The sequence below is a fragment of the Andrena cerasifolii genome, chromosome 1 (genome assembly GCF_050908995.1).
Source record: "Andrena cerasifolii isolate SP2316 chromosome 1, iyAndCera1_principal, whole genome shotgun sequence".
NCBI classification, from domain to species: domain Eukaryota; kingdom Metazoa; phylum Arthropoda; class Insecta; order Hymenoptera; family Andrenidae; genus Andrena; species Andrena cerasifolii.
In genome coordinates, this window is record NC_135118.1 from 19,957,546 (window position 1) to 19,983,107 (window position 25,562).

A 25,562-nucleotide genomic window follows, 5' to 3' on the forward strand; every position below is an offset into this window, starting at 1 on the left:
CGCAACACTCCTTACATCGAACAATAGAAAACATCTTGAACTATGATGAATTGTTACGCTGCCCATTGATTGGTCAACGTCAATTATGCGACACATTTCTGTAACGGAAGAGTCACCTGTACGAACCGTGGCATAATTCTTTTACACCCTGTACATACATAATCATGAATCACGATTTCAACGAACAGGGTCGCCACTATCGCTTTCGTTCGCGATAGGAGCCAGTGTGATGGACGAACCGCCTTTTTAAAACCAGCTGACGAGATGTTACGTCAGTTGGACGTAGCCGTTGCCATTGGACGCACCACATTGTTTGCCAGTGCCGGTTATGACGGGGCTCTGAACTTGTGTTCCGTCGTTTTCTTCTAAACAACCAAGCTAACGCGAGAATCATGGCCAACACCGACGAGTATTACTTCACGGTGCTCCGTTTGGTGAAGGAGGCTGGCTCGGTAAGCGGACATCTCTCTCAGGAATTCTCCAGTGTGGCGGGCGCGCAGCTTGTTCGTTGTGTATCGAGTTATTCCTGGCTGATAGCGGGGCTACGTTTATCGATTTTGCACGCTTCGGATTGCAATCGAGCTCCAACCGGACAGCGGCGTTTCCTATTCCACGCTGGCCTTCGATCAGCTAGCTTCACGATACCTGCTGTATCGTGAATGCGGGATTCATTCAAGCTCCGCGATGAATTTTAAGTTTCTAGATCGTGTCAACGTGACATCAATTCTAACGAAGAACCGATCGATGGGGATGGATTAATGACAGGTGTTACATTGTTTGCTGGGTGTCTGGTTGAGATATTGTTCTTGCAGTATGGATTTTCAGAGGGATGGTTCATCGTGTTAACTGAGCGTGCTGTTGGTTGGCTTCCTACGTGGAGGATTGATTCTTATTGGGTGCAATGACAGCTCTGTCCGTGCTTTGTAATTTATAACCTATAATCTTATTGTTTATACGCTGGGAATAGGTCGGCTGATAATTGTGTGGAATTGTTTGAATCGATTATAGATAGGCACACTTCGCGTCCCTCTGGTGAAACAAGCCGAAATCCTATTGGTATTTAATCGTTGTTGAAGTGTGATGAAAGAGAGATGGTAGATTTCTGTTATTTTTTGTCGTGTGATTTTAACTCTGTTAGTTTAGTTGTAAAATAGAATGGAGTAAAAAAGGGTTTCATATTGTTTATAAATTCTTAAAGTAAAAGTAAATAAATCCTTAAATCCTGAGAAGTACACCTGAGTGAAAATGGAGTTATCTCGTTCATTCGAAGGTGTGATAACAGATAACGAATATCAATGAGGCAAATCGTAGTAATCGTTTCGTAAATTGAAATCGCATTAGCACGGATGTGTAATAAACACTTTTTAATTCATGTTTGTTGCCTCGTTCGTTTAAGGACCATTAGCGATGTTATCTGAATTCACGGGACGAATCATGCGCGGAATTCGTCGAAATAGTTGAATTAAGTTTAAATTACGACGGTTTCAGATCGTCAGGGAGAAAATTTATCAGCCTAAAGATGCCATGACAAAATCGTGCGATGTCGATCTTGTCACTGAATGGGATCAGAAAGTCGAGAAACTGTTAGTCGACAACATATCTTCCAAATTTCCAGACCATAAGTATGTTCCCGAATTTATCATTTTTAGTTAAGTTTCAGTTTTAAACAAACTTATCGAATTTCATTGTTATATAGGTACTGTAAGGGGGGGGGGCGGCCATTTTCTGTAATATATTTTTCAACAGAAAAATTTTGAAAGTTTTGTTGAAAAGTTTTTAATAAGTATTGAAAAATTTACTTTGAGAATTCCAATCAGTTTTTTCAATATATATCGAAAAATTTTTAAATGTTAATGAAATTTCGTCGGGGACTTGTATTCATTAGTACAACTAACTATCTAACAACTTCCTTGGCAGTGACTCACTGACAAGGGAATATCCCGAACCCGAAAATTAAAAAAATTCTGAAACTTTGCGAATATGTAGGAGATTTTCTCCCGATTACATTGCAATTTTTGTTTGCTGCTCAAATTCACTCTAAGGGGGTAGAATTGACCCCTGAAAATCCGGTTATTTTCCGATTTTGTGTTATAAGTCGCGAACTGTAAGAGATAGAAAAAAAGTTTTAAGACAAAAGTTACTTCTTTTAATTAGATCTATTATTTGGTAAAAAAAATTATTTTACAGTTCACGAGTTATAACACAAAATCGGAAAATAACCGGATTTTCAGGGGTCAATTCTACCCCCTTAGAGTGAATTTGGGCAGCAATAAAAAATTGCGTTCTAATCAGGAGGAAATCCCCTACATCTTCACGCAGTTTCAGAATTTTCTGAATTTTCGGATTCGGAATCTTCCCTTCCGAGTGACTCACACTAACTCTGTCTGAAAGGCCATTCAATAAATTTTCAATATTTAACAAGTCGTTAACAAAATGAACACATGTTGAACACAATTCGATCTTGCCCATTAAAATCACCGGAATTGTAGTTGTATCCTATTTAAGCTGATTAATATTAGTTTGGAACAAGTCGCGTGGGACAACAACTGTTACGCCGGGCTCGGCGCTATAGCGAACGGAACTTTCCATTTCATGTTCCGTCACCAATATGTTAAAAAACAGTTTCACATATTTTAAAGGAAACTTGAAGCATTTACCTGCTTTATACACCTCGCATTAATTACATTTAGTTACACATTTTATCATTGTTGCGAACTATTTATCATATAATTATTTAAACGGAGTTTCTAACAATAAAAGAAATCTGCATTTCTCCAGGTTCATCGGCGAGGAAGAAAGTTCACTTGGGAAAAAAGTCGAGTTGACAGACGCGCCAACATGGATCATCGACCCGATCGATGGCACGATGAATTTCGTTCACGGTTTACCTCACACTTGTATATCGATCGCGTTACTCATCGGCAAAACCACTGAAATTGGAATCGTTTACAACCCGATTTTGGAGCAGTTGTTCACCGCCCGTAAAGGCCAGGGTGCATTTATGAATGGAGCACCCATTCAAGTTTCTGGGGAGAAGGGTAATTAATAATGTTCGTAGAATCAGATGGCTTCAGGGATGGGAAGAGGGTTTATTTCTTTGCAGAGTTACGGAAAGCCCTCGTTATGATGGAAATGGGGACGAGCAGAGACACGGAGAAAATGAAAATTGTATTGGAGAATGCAAACATCCTCACACCACAAGTTCATGGGTAAAGCGTATTATCTAACTTATCTCTTGGAATTTGAATTATTTATGGTAAAGAGACACTTGCTTTTCTGTTGTATTTCTTTTCCCTGTAGGATACGGGCTTTAGGATCCGCAGCTTTAAACATGTGCATGGTCGCTCTTGGCGGTGCAGACGTTTCTTTTGAGTTTGGAATTCACGCGTGGGACGTTGCAGCTGGGGATATTATCGTAAGGGAAGCTGGCGGTGTGTGCATAGATCCAGATGGTAATTTACTTGGTTATAAATTAATATACTTTAAGAACCTTTGAATTATTTTGAAGGACAGTGGTCTACAGCGTGCTGCGATTTTTTTAGGCGGCTCGTTTGACGTGATGAGCAGAAGGGTTCTGTGCGCGTCCACAATGGAATTGGCCCAAGAATTAGTCCAGATATTAATCCAGTATTATCCTGAACGCGACTGAGAATCTCAAAATGTAGAAAAACTGACCCAAAGATAAATAATTTCGAGGCGGTGCTACATAACACCAGTCGCGTACATGTTTAATGTATGTTTGTATTCTGTACTTGGTTCTCTCCTTCGATAAGGTATAATCTTGATTGTATCGCTCAGACCCATATTTCTGTTGTTTTTCCAGGCGCTTAAGGGGGTATACCCGTTTGAACCCTCGGAAAATGTATACATTTTGTGGATTTTTTTACAAGTCAACGGTTTGATGCAGATTTCCCGTTTTTTAACTATGTTTACATAGTATTATGAACTACTTATAAAAAAAGTTTCAGTTAAAAAACTATTGTTTTTCGGAAGTTACGGATACATGTCCGAAAGTCTCTCGATTTTAGACGGCTAAACGGTGGCCCTAAAAACTCGCGCTACGTTCAACCAATTCACTTCAAATTTTGCATGCAGAATCATAATAAGATTCCGCATCGTCCAACGAAGGCTTTTTTTATTTCGATTCCCCGTTTATTATTTATAAAGGAAAAAGGTGGATTTTTCTCTTAGAAAAATTTAACTTTACCTTTGATCTCTCACCATTTCTTTATTTTTCAAAATTTTCAAAATCGCCTTCGTTGGACGATGTGGAATCTTATTATGATTCTGCATGCAAAATTTGAAGTAAATTGGTTGAACGTAGCGCGAGTTTTTAGGGCCACCGTTTAGCCGTCTAAAATCGAGAGACTTTCGGACATGTATCCGTAACTTCCGAAAAACAATAGTTTTTTAACTGAAACTTTTTTTATAAGTAGTTCATAATACTATGTAAACATAGTTAAAAAACGGGAAATCTGCATCAAACCGTTGACTTGTAAAAAAATCCACAAAATGTATACATTTTCCGAAGGTTCAAACGGGTATACCCCCTTAAAGGCTGTCGCCCATTACACCGAAACGAAGCGCGGCGACCAAAGCGAAGTGTTCGTCGGCGCTGTTCTGTCATGTGGGTGATGCGTGGTCGCCGCGCTGCGCTTCGGCGTAACGGGCGACGACCTTAAGGTCTCTGAAGTAACGTACTAAATGTAAACGTTTTAAAAATGTACCTGTATTTCAGCGTCTTACATAAACGATTGTCACACAGATGATAGTACGTCGAAAAGATCTATTGTAAATCTAAATCTAATATAAATTAGATACACATGTTATATGAAATCGGTAATGATGTACATTAACGGCGTAGATATTATATAGGTGTAGATGTAATTTGTTCTCCATTGGAAAATAAAAAATACTGTATCGATACACGGTGTGAAATAAGTTTATTTGTCCCATTCCGCGTGTGCGTAAGCTCCATGTTACACATCTCGAATTACATATCTCATTATAACACTTTCTCACGTATAAAATTCATTCATCGAACTGTAATTATCTTTAAATACGCTGGTTTCTAGCGATCTGAAAACTGAAAGCCACAAATATTAGTATAATGTTTTCTTTGCTGTTTCCTACAAATGAGTAATATACAATACCTAAATGCGTAGGTACGGGTGAATTCAGTACTTATCTTCTAACATTTAGCAATCTAATTTATAATCTTCACACGCATGTACCTTACCTGTTTACATACTTACGGTCTCATTAATCTCAATGAAATTCTATGACAAACCTTCCTGCCCATACAAACTTAATTAAACATTTGGCGATCCTGTTTGCGATAGGCATCAATTTTAATACAGTTGCCAAGCTGCTGTGCCGCGAGGATATCACCCCATCATTTCCTTCATCATTGTTTCCCACCAACTGATTTCATCATCTCTTCCATTGCCTCCCCTCCTCACAGGGAGGGCTACAAGTGAAACATTACCAAATTGCCAATTAGAAAACTATATACTAGTCTGGGTTTCTGTGTATTCATTTTTTTTTTTATTTCTGTATTGAAATGTGCCCTAAGCGTCTATGTTCCCCCCTTTTTCCTGATATCAACTCAACGAAAGCAGTCTGTTAATTGTTAGAATCATTGGAAAAGTGACTACAAATGTAAACTCATGCTCTATGCAAATTATGTAATGGTATAGTGAAGCTGCAATTTACATCCGTTTACAGTGTTTAGAAAGTGTAAGTTTAAAGTGATGCATGACGACCCAAGTCTCTACGAGAGGGATTTGAACTGCCTCCAAGGAGAACAGAGAGCATGGATGATTCGGTAAAGCTATTTGACTTTTGTTCACGATGCAATTACGCAGGTTCTCGATTCGCTATGCGTATGTCGTTTAATGAGAAACGGATATACTAAATATCCCATAAGGCAGTCCCCCAAGAATACCTTGCAACGGGATCGGCGTTAAAAGCCCACGAAAGGTCCACCCGCGCTTAACGATGCTTTGAATCGAAGACTCATATCTGAAACATAAGCAGCCTCGTACAATATTGCCACGTGGAAATGCATACCATGAACCATTCAAACAGCATTGACGTTCTTGTCGTATCTTATACAAATGAGTAACGGAATGTTAAATAAAAGGAAAAAAAAAAGAAAAAATTTATGAAGCCCACGATATAAAATCGTATGCCACTAATATATATTATATCTGTTAAAACGAAAGCATAAATCCTATGACAAAATATGCGAACGCTATATCCTGTTGATACCGAGTGTTAAATAAGTCTCGTTCGTATGCAATGCGACATATCCATTGGTAAATACTAGAAACTTCGAGTTCTCGGTGCAAATATATACATTATTATTTTGTCATGTTTCTTTACATTGATATCTAAATAAATGCAAGGTCAGATGTGAAAATGATTATCCGTGATTACTAACGGTCATTAATAATTGAGTGTGATAACATATCGACTTATTTTACAGCACTTCCTGAAACACACGCTATCTACCTATTATATCTCGTAACTAAATAAGAAACAGATTACAATTTTTTTTTTTGTTTTTAATATATTATTTATGGATTCAAATACGTCTACGGTACGTGCCTCTAATCGCGCGATGCTCGCGCGATTAAGACTGAAAGTATAAAATACAGGGCTCGTTTCTCATTCTGTTTAAGCATGTGTCGTTTTATTTCAATAACCTACTTACTATACAATTTGTATTCTTTTTTTTTTTTGTTAGTACAAGTCTCCTTGTTGCTAGAAGGAGAACGAGAAAAACCGTTTGTGATTCGTACGATCATCAGACTCGTAAAAGTTTTACAATCTCACAAACACGGAAATCCTTCGTCCCGAACGTGAACGCATTCATCGATAAATGATTTACGATATAATAATTTATACGAGATACTATTCGTGAGAAGTCGCGCTTTTCCTTTTTTTTCTTTAATATTTTTAAAATCGAAAGATTGAGAAAAAGAAAAATACTATGTACCACCATTATGCTAAGTATCGATGGCCAGTGCTGAAAGAGGCGGTCACTTTTCCCAGTTCATATCTCAGTCCACGGAGGAATACGATTACCACGTAATTCAGCGAGCCTCTTCTTCTAGCGTCATCGTTGGTCTATTACTTTATAGCTGCTGTGCACAGAGAAAGAGATAGAATAAACCAAATCTAAGCGAAACTGGTATTCAGAAAATGAAGAAAAAAAGAATTGTTCACGAAAAAGATCTTTACGCCCTGTGATGACACGCTATATTGCCCCGAGCCGTATAAATGCGCCGATGTGACTCCAACACTTTTATTTCATCGTTCGTGTAGTGGTTTTATAAGTAATATAAAAATATTGCACTCTATTGACCTGCAATAGTTATCATTGATTAAATAATACAGTTCAGATTGATAGAGTACAACATCAAGTGTGATTGAAAATAAGTTGCTTTCCACTCGTATATTATGTTTCCTTTCATTTTTTTTGGTTTCTTGTTGCCGTTCGTTGCTTTAGGCTTAACGAGCGAAACGTGAAATTTTGCACCGCCTCTTTCTGCTAAACCCGGATACAGGACATTCAATGTAAGGGGGACACCGCCTTGTGTTAGTACGTTTTATAGTGTACAACGAATCGTTAGCGGTGCCATTTCAAACGTTTGTTTTTTTCTTTTTTGTTTTTGCAAAGTTACGTCAATGAATTCTCCGATGTGGAAGGACCCCGGACAGGGTTACCTAGATCTTTTCTTGTATAAAGGGATGAGCCAGGGCGTGGTTCACCGTAATCCTCTTTCCTGCGTCCAGCATTAACGTTCGCTCCAAAAGATCCTTCAGCTGTCCAACTTTTCTACTCTGCTCTGGCGGCAAGGAGTTCCCACCTAACTCAGCGCAAAGGTCACGAGTGGCAGGCAACGTTGACATAACTACGACTTTCTCCTAGAAATACAGGCGTCTATGATTTTATAGTTTACACGCGATTGCATGGGTCTAATATCCATTCGTGAATAGGCATGATCAATTAGGTCACTTACCGCACCGCAAAGAATAAGGAATGGGGGAGGGGGGGGGGGGGAAAGCACAGTAAAAAGACGACTTACCCGCTCCGTGACCTTATCAACTTCATGGTAGAGGAAATTGCAGTTAGAGTCAAAATGTTGGTCCTTGAATGTGCCCTTCCTAATCAGTTTATTAGGCATTTTGCCTTTTAGGTCCATGAAGAATTTCAACATTTGGTTGTTCGTTTTGCCCGAGAACATTATTTTCCCCGTGTACAATTCGTATATGGTGCATCCCACGGACCACATGTCAATGCCGAAATCATACGGTATACCAAGAACTAGAAAACGGCAATGTTAACTTCCACGTATATGGTGACTGTTGCTAAATCTCTATGACAGTGGAGATCTCCCCAACTGTTGGGTACGATCAATGTATCAGAGCTGTCAGACAGAGTTCCCGTTAATGTCTCGAAAAGATATGCGACTAACGTATCTAGCCGCTACAAAAATTGTCTGTTCGTATCGAGTATAATACACATTTTCGAACCGTTTGTGCCGTGTTCTAAAGAGCATGCTATTCCACGGCTATCGAAAGCTGGTTCAAAGTAGAAGAGTGGTGAGTAAGTAGAGATTAACCCCTTGAGTTTTTACGTCAATCGAATCTCGCAAATCGTATGTAATTAAAACATCAGGGACCCGGAACGGAACAGAAACGTAACGAAATTCTTAACCCTGTTGCAGGAGTGAAAACGATATAACCGAAATAAAAATTCCGACTAATAACGTTCTGTACACTTCAGGTGAAAAAAATTTAAATTGAGCGCACCCTTTATATTCATCATGTTTCGTGTCGATAAAAAAGGGGGTCTGAACCCTGATAGGGCTGGCTGCGGTGCTGGGAGAGGCGTTGCGAGTCTTGCCCTCGTGGGCATGGCTTGCAACCAAAAGCATCAAAACTCTAAATTTGTTTCATAAGACATAATATATAATATTCTATAATACATAACTATAACGTATAATATTTTATAATATAAGTACCAATGGCAATAAAATTGTTAAAATAAGTTTATGCGAGTTTTTTTTATAAATGAAATAACGAGTTCGGAACAAAATTTGTTTTTCGTTCTGATGAAAACAAAATTTTTTTCAAAAAGAACGATATTAACCGAAACGAAATTATTATGATCGGAGCTGAACCGAAACGAAAAAACATTTCGTTCCAGGTCCCTGTAAAACATGTTAAAAGAATTCGCAAATAACTCAAGAGATTGATATAGTTCAGTCTAATGGATATGTATCTATGAGAGACTGGAGACGAAAGATACTTACTAATTTCAGGCGCTCGATAAAATCTTGATACCAAGTACGGTGTTATCTCATTCTCGTGAGCATGGGACGCGGAGCCGAAATCGCAGAGTTTCAGTACTAGCTTGCTCTCACTGACTAGAATGTTATCCGGTTTGATGTCAGCATGCAGAATATTTGCACGTTTTAATAACTTGAGAGCAAGGAAAAGTTGCTGCGTATACGATCTTACCGCTTTAACATGTAAACCAACGTCTTTGCCATACTTTTTCAGAACCTACGTCAATGGAGCATGTAACAGACGATTATTAACAGATCTATGTATAGTAGGTTCGCAGATAAGTGGATCAATAAAATGTATTTACCTCTCTTAAATTCATAGCTAAAGGTTCGAAAACCATACACAAATGATTCTTGTGAAAAAAGTGCCTAAAAAGTCGTAAACAATGAAATCTGTCTTCTGGATCTGCATCGTTAAGCTTCCTAAGAATTTCTAATTCCTTAAGACCTGTCCTATGCCTGAAACGAGACAGAGAAGTGTAACCGTAGTGATCGTGGTTTGGCATCTCGACGGGATTAGAATATACAAAATAATTACATTATTTCATTATTCCTGATTATTTTTACAGCAACATCAAGATTGCCTCTAGCGCTGTCTCTAGCCCTTACAACGTTACTAAACACACCTTGACCCGTGTATCCGTAAACAACGTATCGGTTATCTAACGTCTCGCCTACTCGCACCCTAGAATTATAATGAAATTATTTACACGTTGCAGTGGAAGGCAGAGATAGAAACACTTAGAAAACAGGCATAACGTCTTACCGATAATATCCTTCTGCATCGTCCCAATTGTCCGTTAAACTTGGATTATCCGGCCCCCCTTGTCGTTTTCCTTCGACAGTGGGACTCTGCAGAAAATAGTAACGTTTGAAATAAACCTGGAAGAAAAGCAAAGAAAAGATTATATACGTACATTAAAATCGCCAATATTATCAGCTTCAGCAAACATATCCCACTCGTTTGACTTCTTCGCGTTTTGCTTCTCCTCCTGCTTAATTTTCTCCATTGGTTTTACATCTTCGGCTTTATCTGTCTCTTCTGGCGGCGCATCTTCAAATCTAGACTTTCTCTTCTTAACTAGTTGAGGTGACTTTGGTTTCTCAGGCAAAGGTGGGGTGTGACTCTCTGACGTGGACTCATTGTTATTAGAAGGGAGTTCTATCGACTTCTGCGACACGTTTGATTGACTCTCTGAAGGCGGAGTAGCAGGAACCGTGTTTATGTCAGCAGACATATTCGAGTCTTCGTTTGGCCCGCCTAACCTCTGGATAAATACAGAAAGCAGAATCGTTATCCTATAATCTTAGGAATTTGTAAATCACTCTAGAGCCAACATACCTTGAGTAGTTCTTCCCTTTGTTTTCTTCTACGGTCTATAATCGCCTCCTCGTCTTCTTCCTCCTCAATGTCAATATCTTTGATATCTTCTTCGCTCGAAGTCTCCGAATGTTCCACCTTCAGTCCTTCTGACAGGGAGTCTTTGTACTTATCATTACGCTCTCTCTTACCATTCTTCTCCCTGTCTCGGTCATGGTCTCTCATATGCTTGTCTCTGTCCCTTCGACTTCTAGACAACGATCTCGAGGATATATATCTATCGTTTCTCTCTCTGTCGAGTCTACTTCTAATAGGGCTACGAGATCTTCTTGTACTTCGCGAGCGCTCCCTAATCCTATCACGATTTCGGCTGTCCCGGCGATCTCGTATATCGTTCCGATCGCGACTACTTCTCTCTCTATGTCGATCTCTGCTAGGATGACGCTCTCTGCTGTCTCTCTTATCACGACTAGGTCGGTCTTTGCTGGAAGGCCTGTCCCGACTGCGACGATCACGACTATTCGGACGATCTCGACTGGCCTGTCGATCACGACTACTCTGTCGTTCTCGGCTTTCCACTCTGTCGCGACTATCGCGCCTCGATGCAGCAACCTTGTCGGATCTATCTAACGGTTTATAGTCATTGCGGGGTCTGGAATTATGGTGATCTGGTTCCCGCCGTCGTTCCTCTTCTCTGTAAGGAAATACGTATTAAAGTATTATACTATATACCGAAGCTCCAAGTTTATAACATTTAACATACCGTCTATCTTGTTCTCTTTTGCGTGATTCGTCTCTTTTTATAGAATCTTTACGCTTATCGTCTTCCGATCTTCTTTTACTGTCCTCCTTTCGGGAATCCTCTCTGTGCCTCTCGTTCACCTTTCGTGGCTGCCTGTCGTCCCTTCTACCATCATCCCTCCTGGCTTCTTCTTTAGGGCGTACTTTGTCGTCCCTTCTCCTGTCTGAATCTCTCCGCTTGTCTTTATGCTCATCTCGACTCCTTCGATCCCTAGTCATATCCACTACAACACGCCTCTCAGGTTTTGCTGGTTTTTTGCGCTCTCTGCTACCAGATTTACTCCTAGCTCGTTTCTTAAGGGGTATATTGTCATTTTCACTATCATCTTCTACCAGTATAACATCAGGTGTTTCCGTAGCTTTCACTTCATCTTGATTGGGCTCTTTATCCTCCTTGTCAGATTCATCTGAGAGGTATTGTACTAAACATGCTTGCAGACGCTCCTACATAAGGATTCGAATACAATTAAAAGATTCTATATTTATACACAAAGCTCTTAAGGGGACCTTCCGGTCTAGAACCCAAAAAAATAGGCGATATTTAGGAATTAATTAAAGGAAAACTACTATATATATTTCCTTTAATTAATTCCTAAATATCGCCTATTTTTTTGGGTTCTAGACCGGGAGGTCCCCTTAAAGTAAAGAACTATACCTTTTGTTTCATTAACTCTTCTAGATCAATATCATCCTCAATGATTGTACAGTCTACCTCGTCCGAATCTAAATCTATTAATTTCTCATCCTCGCTCTCTTCGGTGGAAACTACTTCTAATAAAGAATTTTTTACTTTGCCATTTACACCAACGTCTTTCTGAATCGTGCGTGACGTCTTATCATCCACTGTTCCATTCTCAACTTCCTTTTCTTTCTTAGGTCGCTTATGCTTCTTGTGCCTCTTTCTAAAATATTGTGTTCAGTAATATTCGGAATGAAATAACAAACAATCATTAACCCTTTGCACTCCGAGTACGCCTCCACGACATATCAAAGTTTAAATTGAAGTTATGCACTGCGAATCGTAGAATTAAACAAATTATCGCTTTCGAAATCATTATGCTATATTCCCTCCTATTCCAATGTCGCACGCTCAATAAGTCTAGCATTAAGTAAAAGATCTGTGGTCGACGGACAAGCGAATAAGCCGGAATGCAAAAACTTAAACAATAACGAAACGTTGTACCTCTCGTCGTACCTCTCTTGTCGTTCAATCTTTCCATCTTCCCTTTCGATTAATTTATCTTTCTTATGCTTGTGGTGCTTATGCTTTCTTTTCTTCTTCTTTCTTTGGTCAGCCAACATGTCGGACTCGGAATCTATACCGACAATGTCCCTCTTAGAGTCTAAGCATTCTAAATCTGATGTACTGAAACATAATCGAACGATTATCAATTACACAAGAAACGATTAGCACGAATCGATACAATTAGCTAACATACAGCAGCCAGATCTGAAACGCGATCTGACGAAATGGTTCGCACGTTAACAGTTTTCTAGCTGCACGATATATCGAAGGATAAATTCAGAGTAAAATTTCCCTCTTTCCGGAGAACTGTTTTAAAGGTGATATGCTTATCGGAGTCCAATCCACTAGTATATAATGGAGATTGTTGTGAAACACGAATACAGTAAGGCGCTAGAACTAGGTTACTTTTTTTTTCACCGAAACCGTATCAAAGATCGCCGTGTGAAAAGAGCCATTCCCTATGAATTCAATCAACCGTTTTACGTAACGCTGAAAGGCATAAAGGATTTCTGAAAAGCGTGCGGCATATACTCCGAAAATAAACAGAAGATCACGTAAGTATATGCGATGTAAACAGACTACCTTATGCATCGTTTTATACACCGAGATCGTACGTTTCCCGACCGCTGTAATAATGCTCGTTGAAGTTCACCACTTACCCCATGATTATACTTGGTAAATTATTGTTAAGAAAAAAACTACAGAATCACTGCACAAAACAACTACACGCATATATGGAACTCTTTAACGGGCCGCCATCTTGTACGTTCGATCGTGTTATTTCGAGATATCTCATTGGGATCTCGAACTATCGATAACGAAGGGTTGCTTCCGCTTCCGGTGTTCTCTCGTCACTTACGAACGCGCATATTACCGCATCCATATTTCCGTGGTTCCCATCATTAATCGAATATCATTTAACCCACAAATCTCGGCAGAACAGCGTTAAAGCAGTGATTAAGGTTGGTGCGCAATAACCGTGTGGCGTAAGGATATGGAAACCCACAGAACCACGAAACAAGTCGCGACGTCACCATCCTGCGCTCCACGTTCAAGGAACAGGCCTCCTGACAAGGGTACGGACAACAAATTTCGAATTCATAAAAGGCTGCTTCTAACTGAAAATGTAAAGGAAACCTGTATCCCCGATAATTAAATTCAGTTAGGATAGCACTCGTACTAGTCAAATAAGAACGCCAGAGTCTATTAATTTGCAATAATTTAATTCGCAAAAAGAAATGTCTTACAGTGTAACGCGAAGTATGCGACGCGTCGTTGGTGAATAGTCGATGTTGTTCTTGCGCCTATATTTTTTACGTCTCGCGACACCAACTACGCGTGGCATTTCTTCGATTTATATTGCGTACATATACATATCCATCTAGTCTTATTGACCAGTCGTATTCACGTCGGCTTCGAGCCGCCGACGGCGATTATCGATTAATTATCATATAACGAGTAGCAATTAAATATACATTATACTTTACGAATAAATACTAAAAGTAATCCTCGCAAACTCGGGTGTGTAACTGAACGTTGCTTTCCGTCCGCCATATATATATATATATATATAGTATGTATATAAATACAAAGGATCCAGGTGAGGGTAATAAGTGGATTGAATTGGATAGGATAGAGGTTGAGGAGTTCAAGTATCCTTAATCGTTGCTAAATCACTTCTTTACATTAGGTACTCCATTACGAGCGATCGATTATCACATTCTTCGACGTTCCGAGTCTCGGGGGTTGATCATTAGGATTTTCCATCGACAGCTCGACAAGAGAGCGTGCTTCGTACGAAATGGAATCTCGAGGAAGTTAGGACGTTCCTTTCTTAAATGTAACGTGAGTATTCGAGCGGTTGGAAATTCGCGCGAACAGCAGAACGCTTCGACACGCTTTATTTATCGATTCGCATTCTTTAAGCTGCTGACGAAACATTCACGCAGCACGCGAAACGAAGGAACAGTATGGCGAAGCTTCGCGATGAATAGTAATAATAATAATCTTTAATTGTTACGTTTATTTATCCTCTACGTAACCTTTTAAAAAGAAATGCGTTTATTGAAAGGGGCCATCGCGAGAGCTCGCGATATCGTTTCTTTGTTTTCTTTTAGAAAATAAACACATCGAAGCGCTTTTCCCATTCGACTCGAGCTTCCAGCCGCGCGGCTATTGAAAGATGGCGATTATCTCGCGAGCCGGAGGAGCTAAACGTGGCTCTCTGGCTCTGGGTATCGATTCCAAATGTTGCGTGAGGAAGTCTTGGTCCGTTTAAAAGAGAGAGAAAAAAATACATTATACTCTAGGCTGACTAGATTCTACACCCATCCAGTATCGACTCTAACGTATAAATCTAGTCGCTACGCTTTTGATTCTAGAGAGGAACAATTCAATGGCATTGCTGTTCGTTCGTTGCTCGCGCACGACGGTGTTCCCGTGGGAGATCGAAATTCGAAAATGTAGTAAAAAGTTCGTGGAAGAAGAAGCTAATAATTCCCAAAATACAACGGATTCGAATGCCCTTTGGAAGAAGAAGAACTTTCATGCTAAAATTGTTCCGTGACGATTCCTCTTTCTGTTTTCTTTCTATCGGGGCTTAAGTAATTATGCCTTAAATTCTTGTGGTCCGCGATAGGAAGGTTCCAACTCTATCCGCCATCGATCGGTAGAAATGCTTATTCGAAGAGTTTCTTAGCGTAGTGCCAAATGCGGAAGAAGTACTCGTCTTGTCTGAGAAGCCTCGCCCTCGCGTACGAGCGTATGTCGGCGTCCATGTTGTGCTCTCGAAGCCAAGAACTCGTGTTCTCCGTGCTGAAGCTCACGGACGCGGTTTCACCCTTCTCCGTGGCTTCTGCGATCGGCTCCACTACCGCCAGTTCTGCAGAACGAGTTCAATTAAATGGTGAGGCTTGTGGAGGTAGAGTTGAGGAAAGATTGAGTAAGAATTTTGTTAGGAAGACTTTGTTAAACATATTTGTTGGGCTTAATCTTTAGGATCGCCTGCGCACTTTATAAGAAATCTACCGAGGGAACCAGAAGATTAATTGTCTTGCATGTAGCGCAGATGTTGCTTGGAATAAAAATTCGGAAAGAGAACGTAAAGTGGTCGTACCGGAGACTGGTATGATCTTGACCGGCTCATCAGACTCCAAAGGATCGCTGAGGCCGATCTCGTTCCTGGCGAAGATCCTGATTAGGTACATGTGGTTCTCCTGGAGGTCCCTGATGTTCAGCTTCTGTACATCCGCGTTCACTCGCCCTACCTCCATCCACATCGTCTTCTTCGAGTCCCTGATGGCGATCTTGTAGCCCTCCAGTGGCGCGCCACCGTCTGACTCCGGTCTCCCCCAGGAAATCACCACTGTGTTCGCCGCTATCTGTCTGATCTCCAACGGCGCGGTGGGTGGCGACGGTACACCTGAAAGGAACGTATTAATCTCCACTCGATCGCGATAGAAGTTAACGAAAGAATTGGAATCTCTGAGAGAAACACTGGCCACTCACTGGCGTGGGTCTTCAAGGTGACTGGTTCCGAGTTGGTAGGCAAACTGAGGCCCATATTGTTCTCAGCGAAGATCCTGAAGAGGAATTCGCTCTCCTTCAAGTTCTCCGCGCAGTATTGAAGCGTAGTGGCGTCCAGAGTGACGATCTTCGTCCATCTTGCTCCTTTTCCTATTAGCGGTCTCTTCTCGATTACGTATCCTGTTGGAAATAACGAGCGCATAGTTACTCCATCTCAACATTGCTTGCTCGTAGACGTTCTATTATGTTAAACTTACCTGTAAGCTCGGTGCCGCCGTTGCTGGCTGGCGGGGACCAGCTGAGGGTGACGCTCTTGCTGGTGACGTTCGTCACGTGCACGTGCTGTGGGCTCGATGGTGGTGCTAAAAATGATTATCCACGTTTAATCAAGGGAATGTGGAGTGTCTGATGATAAGTAGCGTAGGAAGTCGGGATCGTCACTTACTCTTGCTGATGACCATTTTCGATGGCGGGAATATACCCAGCAGAGCGTACATGCTGTTTTCGTTGAGCTTTGTTATTTCTGATGAGCAATAGCATTAAATAAGCGAAGCCTTAAGAGTATATTAGGTGCGAAGACAGTGGCGGATTTAGAAGGGCCCCATTTTCAGAATAAAATTATGATCTTATCCAAACGCTATATTCTTTTCTATACTAGTCCCTAGGGATTGCAAACCGGTAAATCGGTAAATCGGTTTGAAGCTTTTTTTCACTGATAACATAGTAGATATCGACGGAATTATGCGCTACTATTTCCCGCGATCTACCGGCAAATATCGAGAAATACGTAATTTACCGGTAAATATCGAGAAATACGTAATTTACCGGTAAATATCGAGAAATACGTAATTTACCGGTAAATATCGAGAAATACGTAATTTACCGGTAAATATCGAGAAATACGTAATTTACCGGTAAATATCGAGAAATACGTAATTTACCGGTAAATATCGAGAAATACATAATTTATCAAATTACCGGTAAAAATTTGACGATTTACCGGTAAAAATTGGATGTATAGCAATGTAGCGCATATATATAGCGCATAATTCCGTCGACATCTACTACGTTATCAGTGAAAAAAACTTCAAACCGATTTACCGATTTACCGGTTTGCAATCCCTACTAGTCCCCTTAGCCCGTTTTTAGTAAACTACCTCTTCATTTTCCCGACAAAAATATGCCCCGTAGAAGGTTCGCCACCTGGGCATTTATCCTTAAATCCGTCACTGCGCGAAGGTACAGGCATTTAACAGATTAATAGCAGTCAAGCATCATAAAGTCCCTACTAGGACATTACGAGTTTCCTTATTAAACTAAATCGAATTGCCTACCCTGCTCAATTAAGCCAGCAAATATTTCAAGCGATTAATATTATAATCTCGAATAGATGTATTTTTATTGGCTTACTGATTCGTTTGCCCGCTGCAATCGGTTCTTCAGCGACGTATGGAGGGCCAGCACCAACGCTGTTCTTCGCCGTTATCCTGAAGTTGTACGGCACATCTGTCTTCAAGTTTGACACACTGAAATTGGTCACCTCGTGTTTGGTGCTGCCGACCTGCAAGCATCAAATGAACCGGGAATACCGTCATTCAACTCCTCACTCTTCTGCCTACAATCTTTTCATAATAAGCAAAGGGTTCCAGAGCATCTCTATTAACCTTTTGCCAAGCCTTCTTCGATTCCTCCTTCATCTCCACGGTGTACTCTGTAATTGGTGTTCCACCATCGTTTTCTGGAGGCTGCCATTTTATCGTGAAGGATGTCTTCGTCATTCCGGAGACTTCTAGCGGTCCTCTCGGTTGTCCTGGTGGCTCTGCAGAGGAATTCATTCACACGCAATTAACACAACGTACGGAGAACACAATTCCTTATGGAACAGAAACTATAATTACCGAAGGAAGTTCTCATCTTCACTGTATCAGACTCCAACGGCTCGGACGCTCCAGCAGCGTTCCTGGCGATGATCCTGAACTTGTATTCGGCGTTCTGCTGCAGTTTGTGCACGCAGAAGCTTTCCACTTCTTTGTCGATGTCGACGACCTTCATCCATGCCTTGCCTGGCTCGCATTTCTCGATGGTATACTTCTCGAGCTCTATGCCACCGTCATCCGCTGGTGGCCGCCACTCCAATGTAACGCGGTCTTGCCTGATTTCCTTGAAAATAACTGGTCCTTGCGGTTTGCTTGGCTTGTCTAAAAAATTCCCAACAGCAGTTATGTAAACACTCTGGCGAACATGAATTCACATCGCATTCGAACAGAGGAGACATTAGGGAGATAATAAAAATGGTACGTTATTTAAAACCCACCTATAACTCTAAGATGGAGGTCGACCGAAGAGCTACCAGCTTGGTTCGTTGCCTTCGAGGTGTAAGTGGCAGTGTCTTCTCTAACCAGAGAAGAAATAGAAATGGTAGAGGTTCTTTCTTCGGTTCGAATGGACACTCGTTTGTCGACAACTTTCTTGTTGTTCTTCGACCACGTTACTTCTGGTCTCGGGAACCCGCTGGCCTGGATCTCGACCTTCCATTGGCTGTTCACTGGCAAGTTCTGGCTCGCCAAGCTCTCGTCGAAGGTGATCTTCGGTGCTTCCTGCACCGTCAGCTCGCACGTTGTCTCCGCTGTTCCTACGGTGTTCTTTGCCTTCACTGTAAAGCTTGCTGACGAGGTCTCTGTTGTCTCCGTAATGGTATACTTCGCCACGCGGTTCTCGTACGTGACGCTGCTGTCCTCGAATGTTTCGCCGTTCTTCAACCTGAAACAGTTTACTCTTGATTAATATTACTGCCTGGTTTCTACAGAGTACTCTTCGCTACCTTGATATCTAAGGAAACCTGGAGAATCGTATAAAAATTAATTTCAGCGAAATCCGCACGACGGAGTAGTTTCTCTTATAATTAAGAAGACTTTCGAGATATGTAAACCATACATTCCCTTTCTTATTTGAATTATTCAAGTTCTGGTCGGTAGATTTTTCTGTGACTTTTATGGAATTGAGTGAAGTTCGTACCACGTGATCTCAGGCATTGGTGTTCCACCAATGACGCACGAAAGCGTGACAGTTTCCCTGAGGCCCACGACCACGCTCTTCAGGGGTTCGAGGATGCTCGGTGGTTCTTCAGCCGAGGGTTTCGATATCTTCACGTAAGGAGATGCAGGCGATGTTTCACCTGGGCCTGCTTCGTTCACGGCCGTCACTCGGAAGGTGTATTCTTTGTTTGTGGTTAATTTCGTCACTTTGTGGGTTGTCTCTACTATCTTCTCCGTAACCTGGGTCCATCTTCAGATAAAAAAGAATAATTCACTTGCATGCCATGTTCATTCTACCACACAGTATTAAGAATTTTCAAATCACAGTGACCACGATGCTGATCGTTAATCCCTGAACTTTGGAAAGATATACTTACGATGTTTCAGTCTTCTCTTGGTGCTCCAAAACATACTCAACGATAGGTGAATTTCCATCTGACTCTGGTTTCATCCAGTGAAGAGTGACACTGGTGTCTGTTGTCTCCAATGGTTCTGGTGCACCAGGTGCGCTTGGTACCTCTGTACAAACACGATCCCATAGAAACAAGTATTTCTTCAACAAATTTCTGAATCTACAGTCGGAATACAATCACGATACTCACGCACTATGACGACGTTGATTTCGATACTGCTCTCACCGACGTGGTTCACCAGCTTCAAAGTGTAATCACCGACGTCCTCCTCCTGGATCTTCTTGATGGTCAAGGTCGCGGATTCCTCGTTGATCGACGGCACGACTCGTTTAGACTTCGTGACCACGTGGCCATTCACTGTCCATTCGTCAGTTGGCTTCGGCGTTCCAGTGTATTTCACGACGATCTCAACATCGTCGCCCTTACTCACCTTGTATTTCTTCGGTGTGTCTGGGTTGATCTTCGGTGGCGTCTCGATCACTGAAAACGTTCCCAGACGTGAAATTAATTCATGCTTCGACAGTTACCGTTTCGGTCGCTTTTAATTTCCTTCAGCCTGCACGCAATCGTACCTTCAACTCTCAATTTCGATGACGACTTCACGTTCGTCACTACAGCTGTGTATTCAGAGATGTCTTCAGTTGTGCACTTCTTGACGATCAATTTCTTCACGGTGCCTTCGTCGACGATGGTGTATTTCGGCGACTCCTTGATCACTTCCGTTTTCCTGCAATATCATGCGATTAGATTACAGTTCGTTTAATGCTGGTGGATTAATATATAGAAGATTCCTTTTTCGTCTTACTTAAGCCACGTGACTGGAACGTCCTGCGACAGTTCGATGACGAAAACTGCGTCAGCGTTCAGAGGCACCAGAGTCACATCTGGCAGTCTTGTGATGAAGTCCACTCCAGGTTCCTCGACAGTCAGCTTGGCTGCAGACGTCTGCTGGCCAACCTGGCAAGAGTAAACGCCTGCATCTTCTGGCTCTGTGTCGTAGACCTTCAGTTTCTGCCTCTTGCCATCGATTGATAGTTGAACGTGTTCGGAGAACTGTAACTCTTGCCCATCTTTGAACCAGCGTACCAGCGCGTCGCCCTTAGTTAATTCGATCTCGAAAGTTGCTCTCTCGCCCCTTGCTATCGTCACGTCCTGCATCTTTGTGATAATCTCTGGTGGCAGTTCTGGAATGGTTGGAAAAGCAGCTTGATAGCACTTTGGCATTGGATGCTTTTAATATTCTAATGGTGCATAATAGTTGAGATTATCAATAGTATTAGGTACTATTGTTAAGGTAAAATAGTAGCGTGTCTCGAGTAGTCCACCTTCGACCATCATTACGACTTTACGAGTTCTGAATCTTGTATTTTTAATTCTACAAGTAATGTCGAACTTCATCAAAATCAGTTTTATATTTCTCAATTTATTTTTGTGCCTTTAGATTACTGGAAATTTTAGTTTCTTCTTAAATTCTCATAATACGGCAGGCCAATACTTACCAACGACAATGACTTCCGCTGCACACTCTTCATCCGGCAAGCGGCACGTGTACTCTCCTTCATCATGAACAGAGGTGCTCCTAATCAGCAACTTTCTCACCGTTCCCTCTTTCACGAACTCCAATTTTTCTTTCCTTGGACCCAGGGGTTCGCCGTCCTTGAACCACTTCACGTCTGCCGTCTGCGACGTGATCTCGACCTCCAAAATGGCGACCTCGAGTTCCTTCACCTCGCAGTCTAGAAGCTTCTTCACGAACTCTGGTTTGGTGGCTGTACAAAAAACGTTGAATATTTCACCATAAACCATCGGCATCTTTTATTCGGTCAAGGTCAAAGTTAAAAGAAGCTCCAGTTTTCAAGATGAAGTCCCCTGATAGCCAAATTTGGGGAGCAGAATCTGACAACAGAACCGTATTCGTCTGCGTCCGCATTTGGCTGCGTCCCTTTTAGCGATTCGATAAACAATTCCCAACAGAATTTCTAATTCCTCAGACTTTGATAATTGATAACTGCATAAAAATCCGTACCTTTCACCGTGACTTTGCTGGATGTCGATTGATTCTTGACAGTGCACTTGTAAGTGCCTTCGTCGGTGGTGCCTGTCTTCTTGATCACCAGCTTGTGCACTCGTCCTTCCTCAATGATAATGCGGTGATCCATACCGCTGACCTCTTTATCATTGTGCCACCATTTTGGGGAGACGGTGTGAGACGTCTCGCAAGCCAGCTCCAGAGGTCTGTACTCATCTACCACGACCTCCTTCTCCAGTGTCTTCGTGAATGTCACCTTGTCGACGTCTACTGTGACTCTTGCGCCGTGCGACGTTTTTCCAACAGGATTGCTGGCGATGCATTTGTAATCGCCACTATCGACTTCCGAGTCCGCGTTCCGAATCTCTAGTGCGATGTTTTCGCCGTCGTAGGTTTCTGTGATGTTGGGGGATTTCTCCAAGGGCTTGTTGTTCCTATTCGAAAACAATAATCGTTAGTTCTGTAGCCTTTCCAGGGAAAGATTAACTGTAACTATTAAGGAACCACAGAGAGGGTCGAATAATTTATTATTGAATGCAGGTAGTTGGGAGTGAGTAAACGGAGAAAATTATACCTTAACCACGTGACTTCTGGTACAGGATTTCCAGTAACCTTTGCCAGCAGTTTGAAGGTGCCCTTCTCTGGGACGGTGAGTTCTTGGAACCGTTCCGTGAACAGTGGCGGTTCTGGAGCTCCACTTGGTATTTCTGAAGAATATATGATACATTAATACCCACAAGGTGTTAGCACCTTTAACGATATCGATTTTTCATGTATGCAAGGTGTTGATTAGAAATTGATGCAAGCAGAAGCAGAAGCATATCCTACCCTTCGTTACAGTGACGTGTTCGTAGACGTGCTGTTGGATATTAATGGACAGCGACGACTTCAAGTGTACTGAAAAACATATTAGCCAAGCATTTTGCGGGATCAGTATAAGCGTGATGTAGGATCACTAAAGTCAATCGATGCGAAGCATAATTTTTTTAAGGGGTACCATACCCTTGACAGGTCGGAAAATAGGGTCATTTTTATGATTTTTTTTTCGTATAAAGAAACGTTATTTTTAAAAATCAGGATATACACCTTGCTGCGTATAAATTAAGCTGTTTCTCTTCAAAGAGACATTTCATATCTTAAGAAGTGGTGCCATAGTAGCCCCTTCTCCCAAGGTCTCTTCATAGTTACAGCAATTACGGTATCAAAAATATATCAAAGATTACCGAACCGATTTGTCGAGACGATTTTTCTATTAGTGTCTTGCTTTGTTTTTCATTAACAAGAGAAGATGAAAACTTAGCTAAAAAATCACATGCTTGACTTTGAGTAGTTGCCATTTTTCAAAAAATAATTTTTTTCAAAATCATAAGGATGACCCTATTTTCTGGCCTGCCAGGGGTATGCAACCCCTTAAAGCATAATGCTAAAGAATTAATTTCCTTTCTATAGAAGTGTCCACAGAATATACACCCCTAAACGCGCAATAAACGTTAATTGCAAAAAATGGACACTTTATCTAAGAGATTCTGAAGAAGATTCTTACTTTCGACCGTTAACGTGGCCTTCGTCTCTGCAGTGCCAAGATCGTTGGTAGCCACTACAGAATAATCTCCAGTGTCTGACACTTGGGGTTGAATCAGCGTCAATGTGTTCACGTGGCCATCTTGTTTCGGTGTCAAGCCCTTCAGTGGTTTACCGTTCTTGTACCAGGTGACTTTAGGCGCAGGGTTTCCGACGATTTGAGTCGACAGCACCACCGTTTCTCCTTCTCTCACCACGTAAGACTGCAGTGGTTCTAAAATCTCTGGTGGTTCGTGTTTACCTGTCTTCACCTAAATTCAACGTAATGGCACATTAATATCTTACACACAATTGCCTGGATCTATACAAGCAAGCCTAATTGAATATCAGGTTTAGGGGGCGAAGAAAGTGGACGATGGCAATGTAATTATTTAATTGCGAATGCACGAACCTTCATGGGAATCTCAATGGTAGCTTCACCTTCCCTGTTCTTGGCGACGATGGTGTACTTTCCCTCTTGCTTCTTCTGCACCTTGGTGATCTTAATGACGCTGCAGTACATGTGCATGTCGCTCTCTGTGACGACCACGATGTTCTCTTTCGTGGTGATCTGAGTGTCCTTGTAGTACCACGCTATTTCAGGCTCAGGTACCGCCACCAGGCGACACTCTAGTATCACGTCTTCACCCTCGTTTACGTATTTCGCTTTCGGCTTTCGAGAGAACGTCGGTGGTATTCCCTCCAAGATGTCCGCCAGGGATGATTCTCTGTGGGTTTAGTGAAGTTTAGTGTATGTTTATCGAAACGGAGTCGTGTACAAATATTTCGGTAGTCTGTAGAACACATATTAAGGGGAGAGAATCCTAAGCGCTATTGGTTAGGTGAAAGTAGTTCAAAATGCTTTTAGAGTTGACAATCGTGAAAGTTAGGTAAAGCCACAGATTTAGGAAAAAAGGTAATGGAGAAGTTGAGAAGATTGACCTAGTGAGACGTGGCGTTGTACAACGTGAAGGAAGAATCATTACGAAGAGAACTTATTATATTATTCCTCTCAATTTTCATCGTAAATGACTGAAATAAGTATATGCAAGGGAAGTGTACCTCGATAGACTCTTCCTGCTTGGACCAGTTAAATCCGATCCATGATCAGAAAGAGGCGCTTCTACGATTAACTCTGTGGTACTGGACGCGAATCCGGCAGCGTTCTTGGCGACGCAGGTGAAGGTGCCAGCGTCTTCGGGGAATACTTCTCTGATAATCAAAGTAGCTACGTTGTCGTCGTCATAGTACATCTGGAAATCGGGAGACGGCTTGATGATGGCGGTTTGCCGGAACCAAGTTATCTGTGGTCTCGGTACACCTTCCACTTGGCACTCGAATTGGATAGTGTAACCATCTGGCGTGTGAATTGGCTGTAGTTTCTCGATGAACCTTGGTGCCACTGATTTCTCGCCTGGCGCTGGTTCTGGATAATCGACAGAGAAGCAATAATTGATAATTCGTGATTAATCGATAACTGTTAAGGAATTTAATTAGCAATTTTTTATGTTAGCCCACCATTATGTGGTGTCATGTAAAATTATAAAATTAGGGTGATGCCAGATCACCATTAAGTGGTTTTGTGCAGTACTGTAAAATTAGGATGATACACCACTTTTAAAGTCGCGGTAATGTGTATAATTATTATGAATAAATTTCGTGACGAAATAATAAGAGTTTAACATTTATAATGATATTTTGAAAATAAAATATATGAACGAACGTACTTTCAAAGACTGGCAATTTGTCGATCTTCTCGTGCAATTTGCGCTGCAGATAAAGGGTATAATGTGCTTCGTTGAGAAGATACTGCGCAGGTACCCAACCCTTCTCGTCCGTCAAGTGCTTCTTTACGAACCACCAGTCTTGATTCGTGTGATCTGAAATCGTATCACACAGACAATTATCCCATCTCCATCATTTCGATTGTCATTAAACATTCCTTCAATGCTACATAAATACAAACTTACCGATGACGTAAACCCTTTCCCCTTCGACCAGATTGATGGCTTCGTCGGTTTCCGCCACATACGAGCAAATGGAGAACATCGTATCGCCATCGCGAACAACATACTCGATTTCTTCTAAACGATAGCAATAAACAATCGTGTAAATTCTTGGAACCACTTAAAAGCAAGTACTTCTAATTCCTCTAACACTCAATGCGAAACTGAACGTACCTTCTTCTGAAATGTCCTCTTCCCTAGTGATGCTAAGCGTGGCCTCTTCTGCAAAGTTTCAAACAAACATTTAACTATTCGCTATTGAAA

The 25,562-nt window shown here is 41.4% G+C and overlaps 3 protein-coding genes and 1 long non-coding RNA gene across 23 annotated transcripts in view; 2 read left to right on the forward strand and 2 right to left on the reverse strand.

The window, feature by feature from the left end:
• Positions 1-246: 246 nt before the first annotated feature.
• On the forward strand, positions 247-3,826 carry LOC143378297 (inositol monophosphatase 1). Its single transcript, XM_076830012.1, has 6 exons — positions 247-452; positions 1,489-1,622; positions 2,779-3,038; positions 3,104-3,209; positions 3,301-3,452; positions 3,543-3,826. Exons 1-6 carry the CDS (start codon positions 393-395, stop codon positions 3,647-3,649), a joined length of 819 nt encoding a protein of 272 aa, XP_076686127.1. The 5' UTR covers positions 247-392; the 3' UTR covers positions 3,650-3,826.
• An 891-nt stretch (positions 3,827-4,717) lies between these two features.
• Prp4k (Pre-mRNA processing factor 4 kinase) lies at positions 4,718-13,526 on the reverse strand. Of its 11 annotated transcripts, none has more exons than XM_076829934.1 (16): positions 13,390-13,526; positions 12,668-12,850; positions 12,140-12,386; positions 11,447-11,928; positions 10,705-11,377; positions 10,280-10,630; positions 10,129-10,214; positions 9,901-10,047; positions 9,668-9,821; positions 9,327-9,579; positions 8,097-8,335; positions 7,735-7,935; positions 7,249-7,372; positions 7,004-7,148; positions 5,948-6,024; positions 4,718-5,470 (listed from the first exon to the last, which is right to left on the reverse strand). In XM_076829934.1, the coding sequence occupies exons 1-12, from the start codon at positions 13,392-13,394 to the stop codon at positions 7,735-7,737; spliced, it is 3,021 nt and encodes a 1,006-aa protein (XP_076686049.1). In that variant the 5' UTR covers positions 13,395-13,526; the 3' UTR covers positions 4,718-5,470; positions 5,948-6,024; positions 7,004-7,148; positions 7,249-7,372. The 11 variants fall into 11 exon arrangements, with proteins under 11 accessions (XP_076686049.1, XP_076686048.1, XP_076686053.1 ...); XM_076829933.1 differs by having other exon boundaries at positions 7,004-7,151; XM_076829938.1 differs by lacking the exon at positions 7,249-7,372.
• Positions 13,527-13,665: 139 nt separating this feature from the next.
• The window catches only part of LOC143378352 (uncharacterized), a 63,562-nt gene continuing 51,665 nt past the window's right edge, over positions 13,666-25,562 (forward strand). Inside the window, exon 1 of the long non-coding RNA XR_013088248.1 lies at positions 13,666-13,806. This is a non-coding gene — a long non-coding RNA (uncharacterized LOC143378352). The remainder of the gene's footprint in view (positions 13,807-25,562) is intronic.
• Positions 13,937-25,562, reverse strand: part of Sls (sallimus) — a 210,430-nt gene continuing 198,804 nt past the window's right edge. For 9 of the 10 annotated variants that reach the window (XM_076829834.1, XM_076829762.1, XM_076829808.1 and 6 more), the window contains 23 exons: positions 25,473-25,520; positions 25,263-25,376; positions 25,020-25,172; positions 24,355-24,718; positions 23,705-24,020; positions 23,276-23,564; positions 22,307-22,439; positions 21,730-22,166; positions 21,203-21,472; positions 20,509-20,887; positions 20,276-20,430; positions 19,893-20,183; positions 19,668-19,809; positions 19,271-19,540; positions 18,570-19,015; positions 18,154-18,453; positions 17,920-18,074; positions 17,666-17,816; positions 16,701-16,778; positions 16,513-16,617; positions 16,238-16,435; positions 15,846-16,151; positions 13,937-15,611 (listed from right to left, as the gene is read on the reverse strand). In XM_076829834.1, the coding sequence (XP_076685949.1) occupies positions 15,409-15,611; positions 15,846-16,151; positions 16,238-16,435; positions 16,513-16,617; positions 16,701-16,778; positions 17,666-17,816; positions 17,920-18,074; positions 18,154-18,453; positions 18,570-19,015; positions 19,271-19,540; positions 19,668-19,809; positions 19,893-20,183; positions 20,276-20,430; positions 20,509-20,887; positions 21,203-21,472; positions 21,730-22,166; positions 22,307-22,439; positions 23,276-23,564; positions 23,705-24,020; positions 24,355-24,718; positions 25,020-25,172; positions 25,263-25,376; positions 25,473-25,520 (5,303 nt within the window). In that variant the 3' untranslated portion in view covers positions 13,937-15,408. The remainder of the gene's footprint in view (positions 15,612-15,845; positions 16,152-16,237; positions 16,436-16,512; positions 16,618-16,700; positions 16,779-17,665; positions 17,817-17,919; positions 18,075-18,153; positions 18,454-18,569; positions 19,016-19,270; positions 19,541-19,667; positions 19,810-19,892; positions 20,184-20,275; positions 20,431-20,508; positions 20,888-21,202; positions 21,473-21,729; positions 22,167-22,306; positions 22,440-23,275; positions 23,565-23,704; positions 24,021-24,354; positions 24,719-25,019; positions 25,173-25,262; positions 25,377-25,472; positions 25,521-25,562) is intronic. The other variant, XM_076829752.1, reaches the window with a different exon arrangement.

What these genes read in the sequence shown, in the direction of transcription:
- LOC143378297 (XM_076830012.1), top strand. Translation starts at nt 393, where the DNA reads ATGGCCAACACCGACGAGTATTACTTCACGGTGCTCCGTTTGGTGAAG. An exon ending in TCCAAATTTCCAGACCATAA is followed by an intron (nt 1,623 to 2,778) that starts GTATGTTCCCGA and finishes GCATTTCTCCAG; the next exon opens with GTTCATCGGCGAGGAAGAAA. An exon ending in CTCACACCACAAGTTCATGG is followed by an intron (nt 3,210 to 3,300) that starts GTAAAGCGTATT and finishes TTTTCCCTGTAG; the next exon opens with GATACGGGCTTTAGGATCCG.
- Prp4k (XM_076829939.1), bottom strand. An exon ending in AAAAGAGAACAAGATAGACG is followed by an intron (nt 11,378 to 11,446) that starts GTATGTTAAATG and finishes ATTTCCTTACAG; the next exon opens with AGAAGAGGAACGACGGCGGG. An exon ending in ATAATATTGGCGATTTTAAT is followed by an intron (nt 10,215 to 10,279) that starts GTACGTATATAA and finishes TATTTTCTGCAG; the next exon opens with AGTCCCACTGTCGAAGGAAA.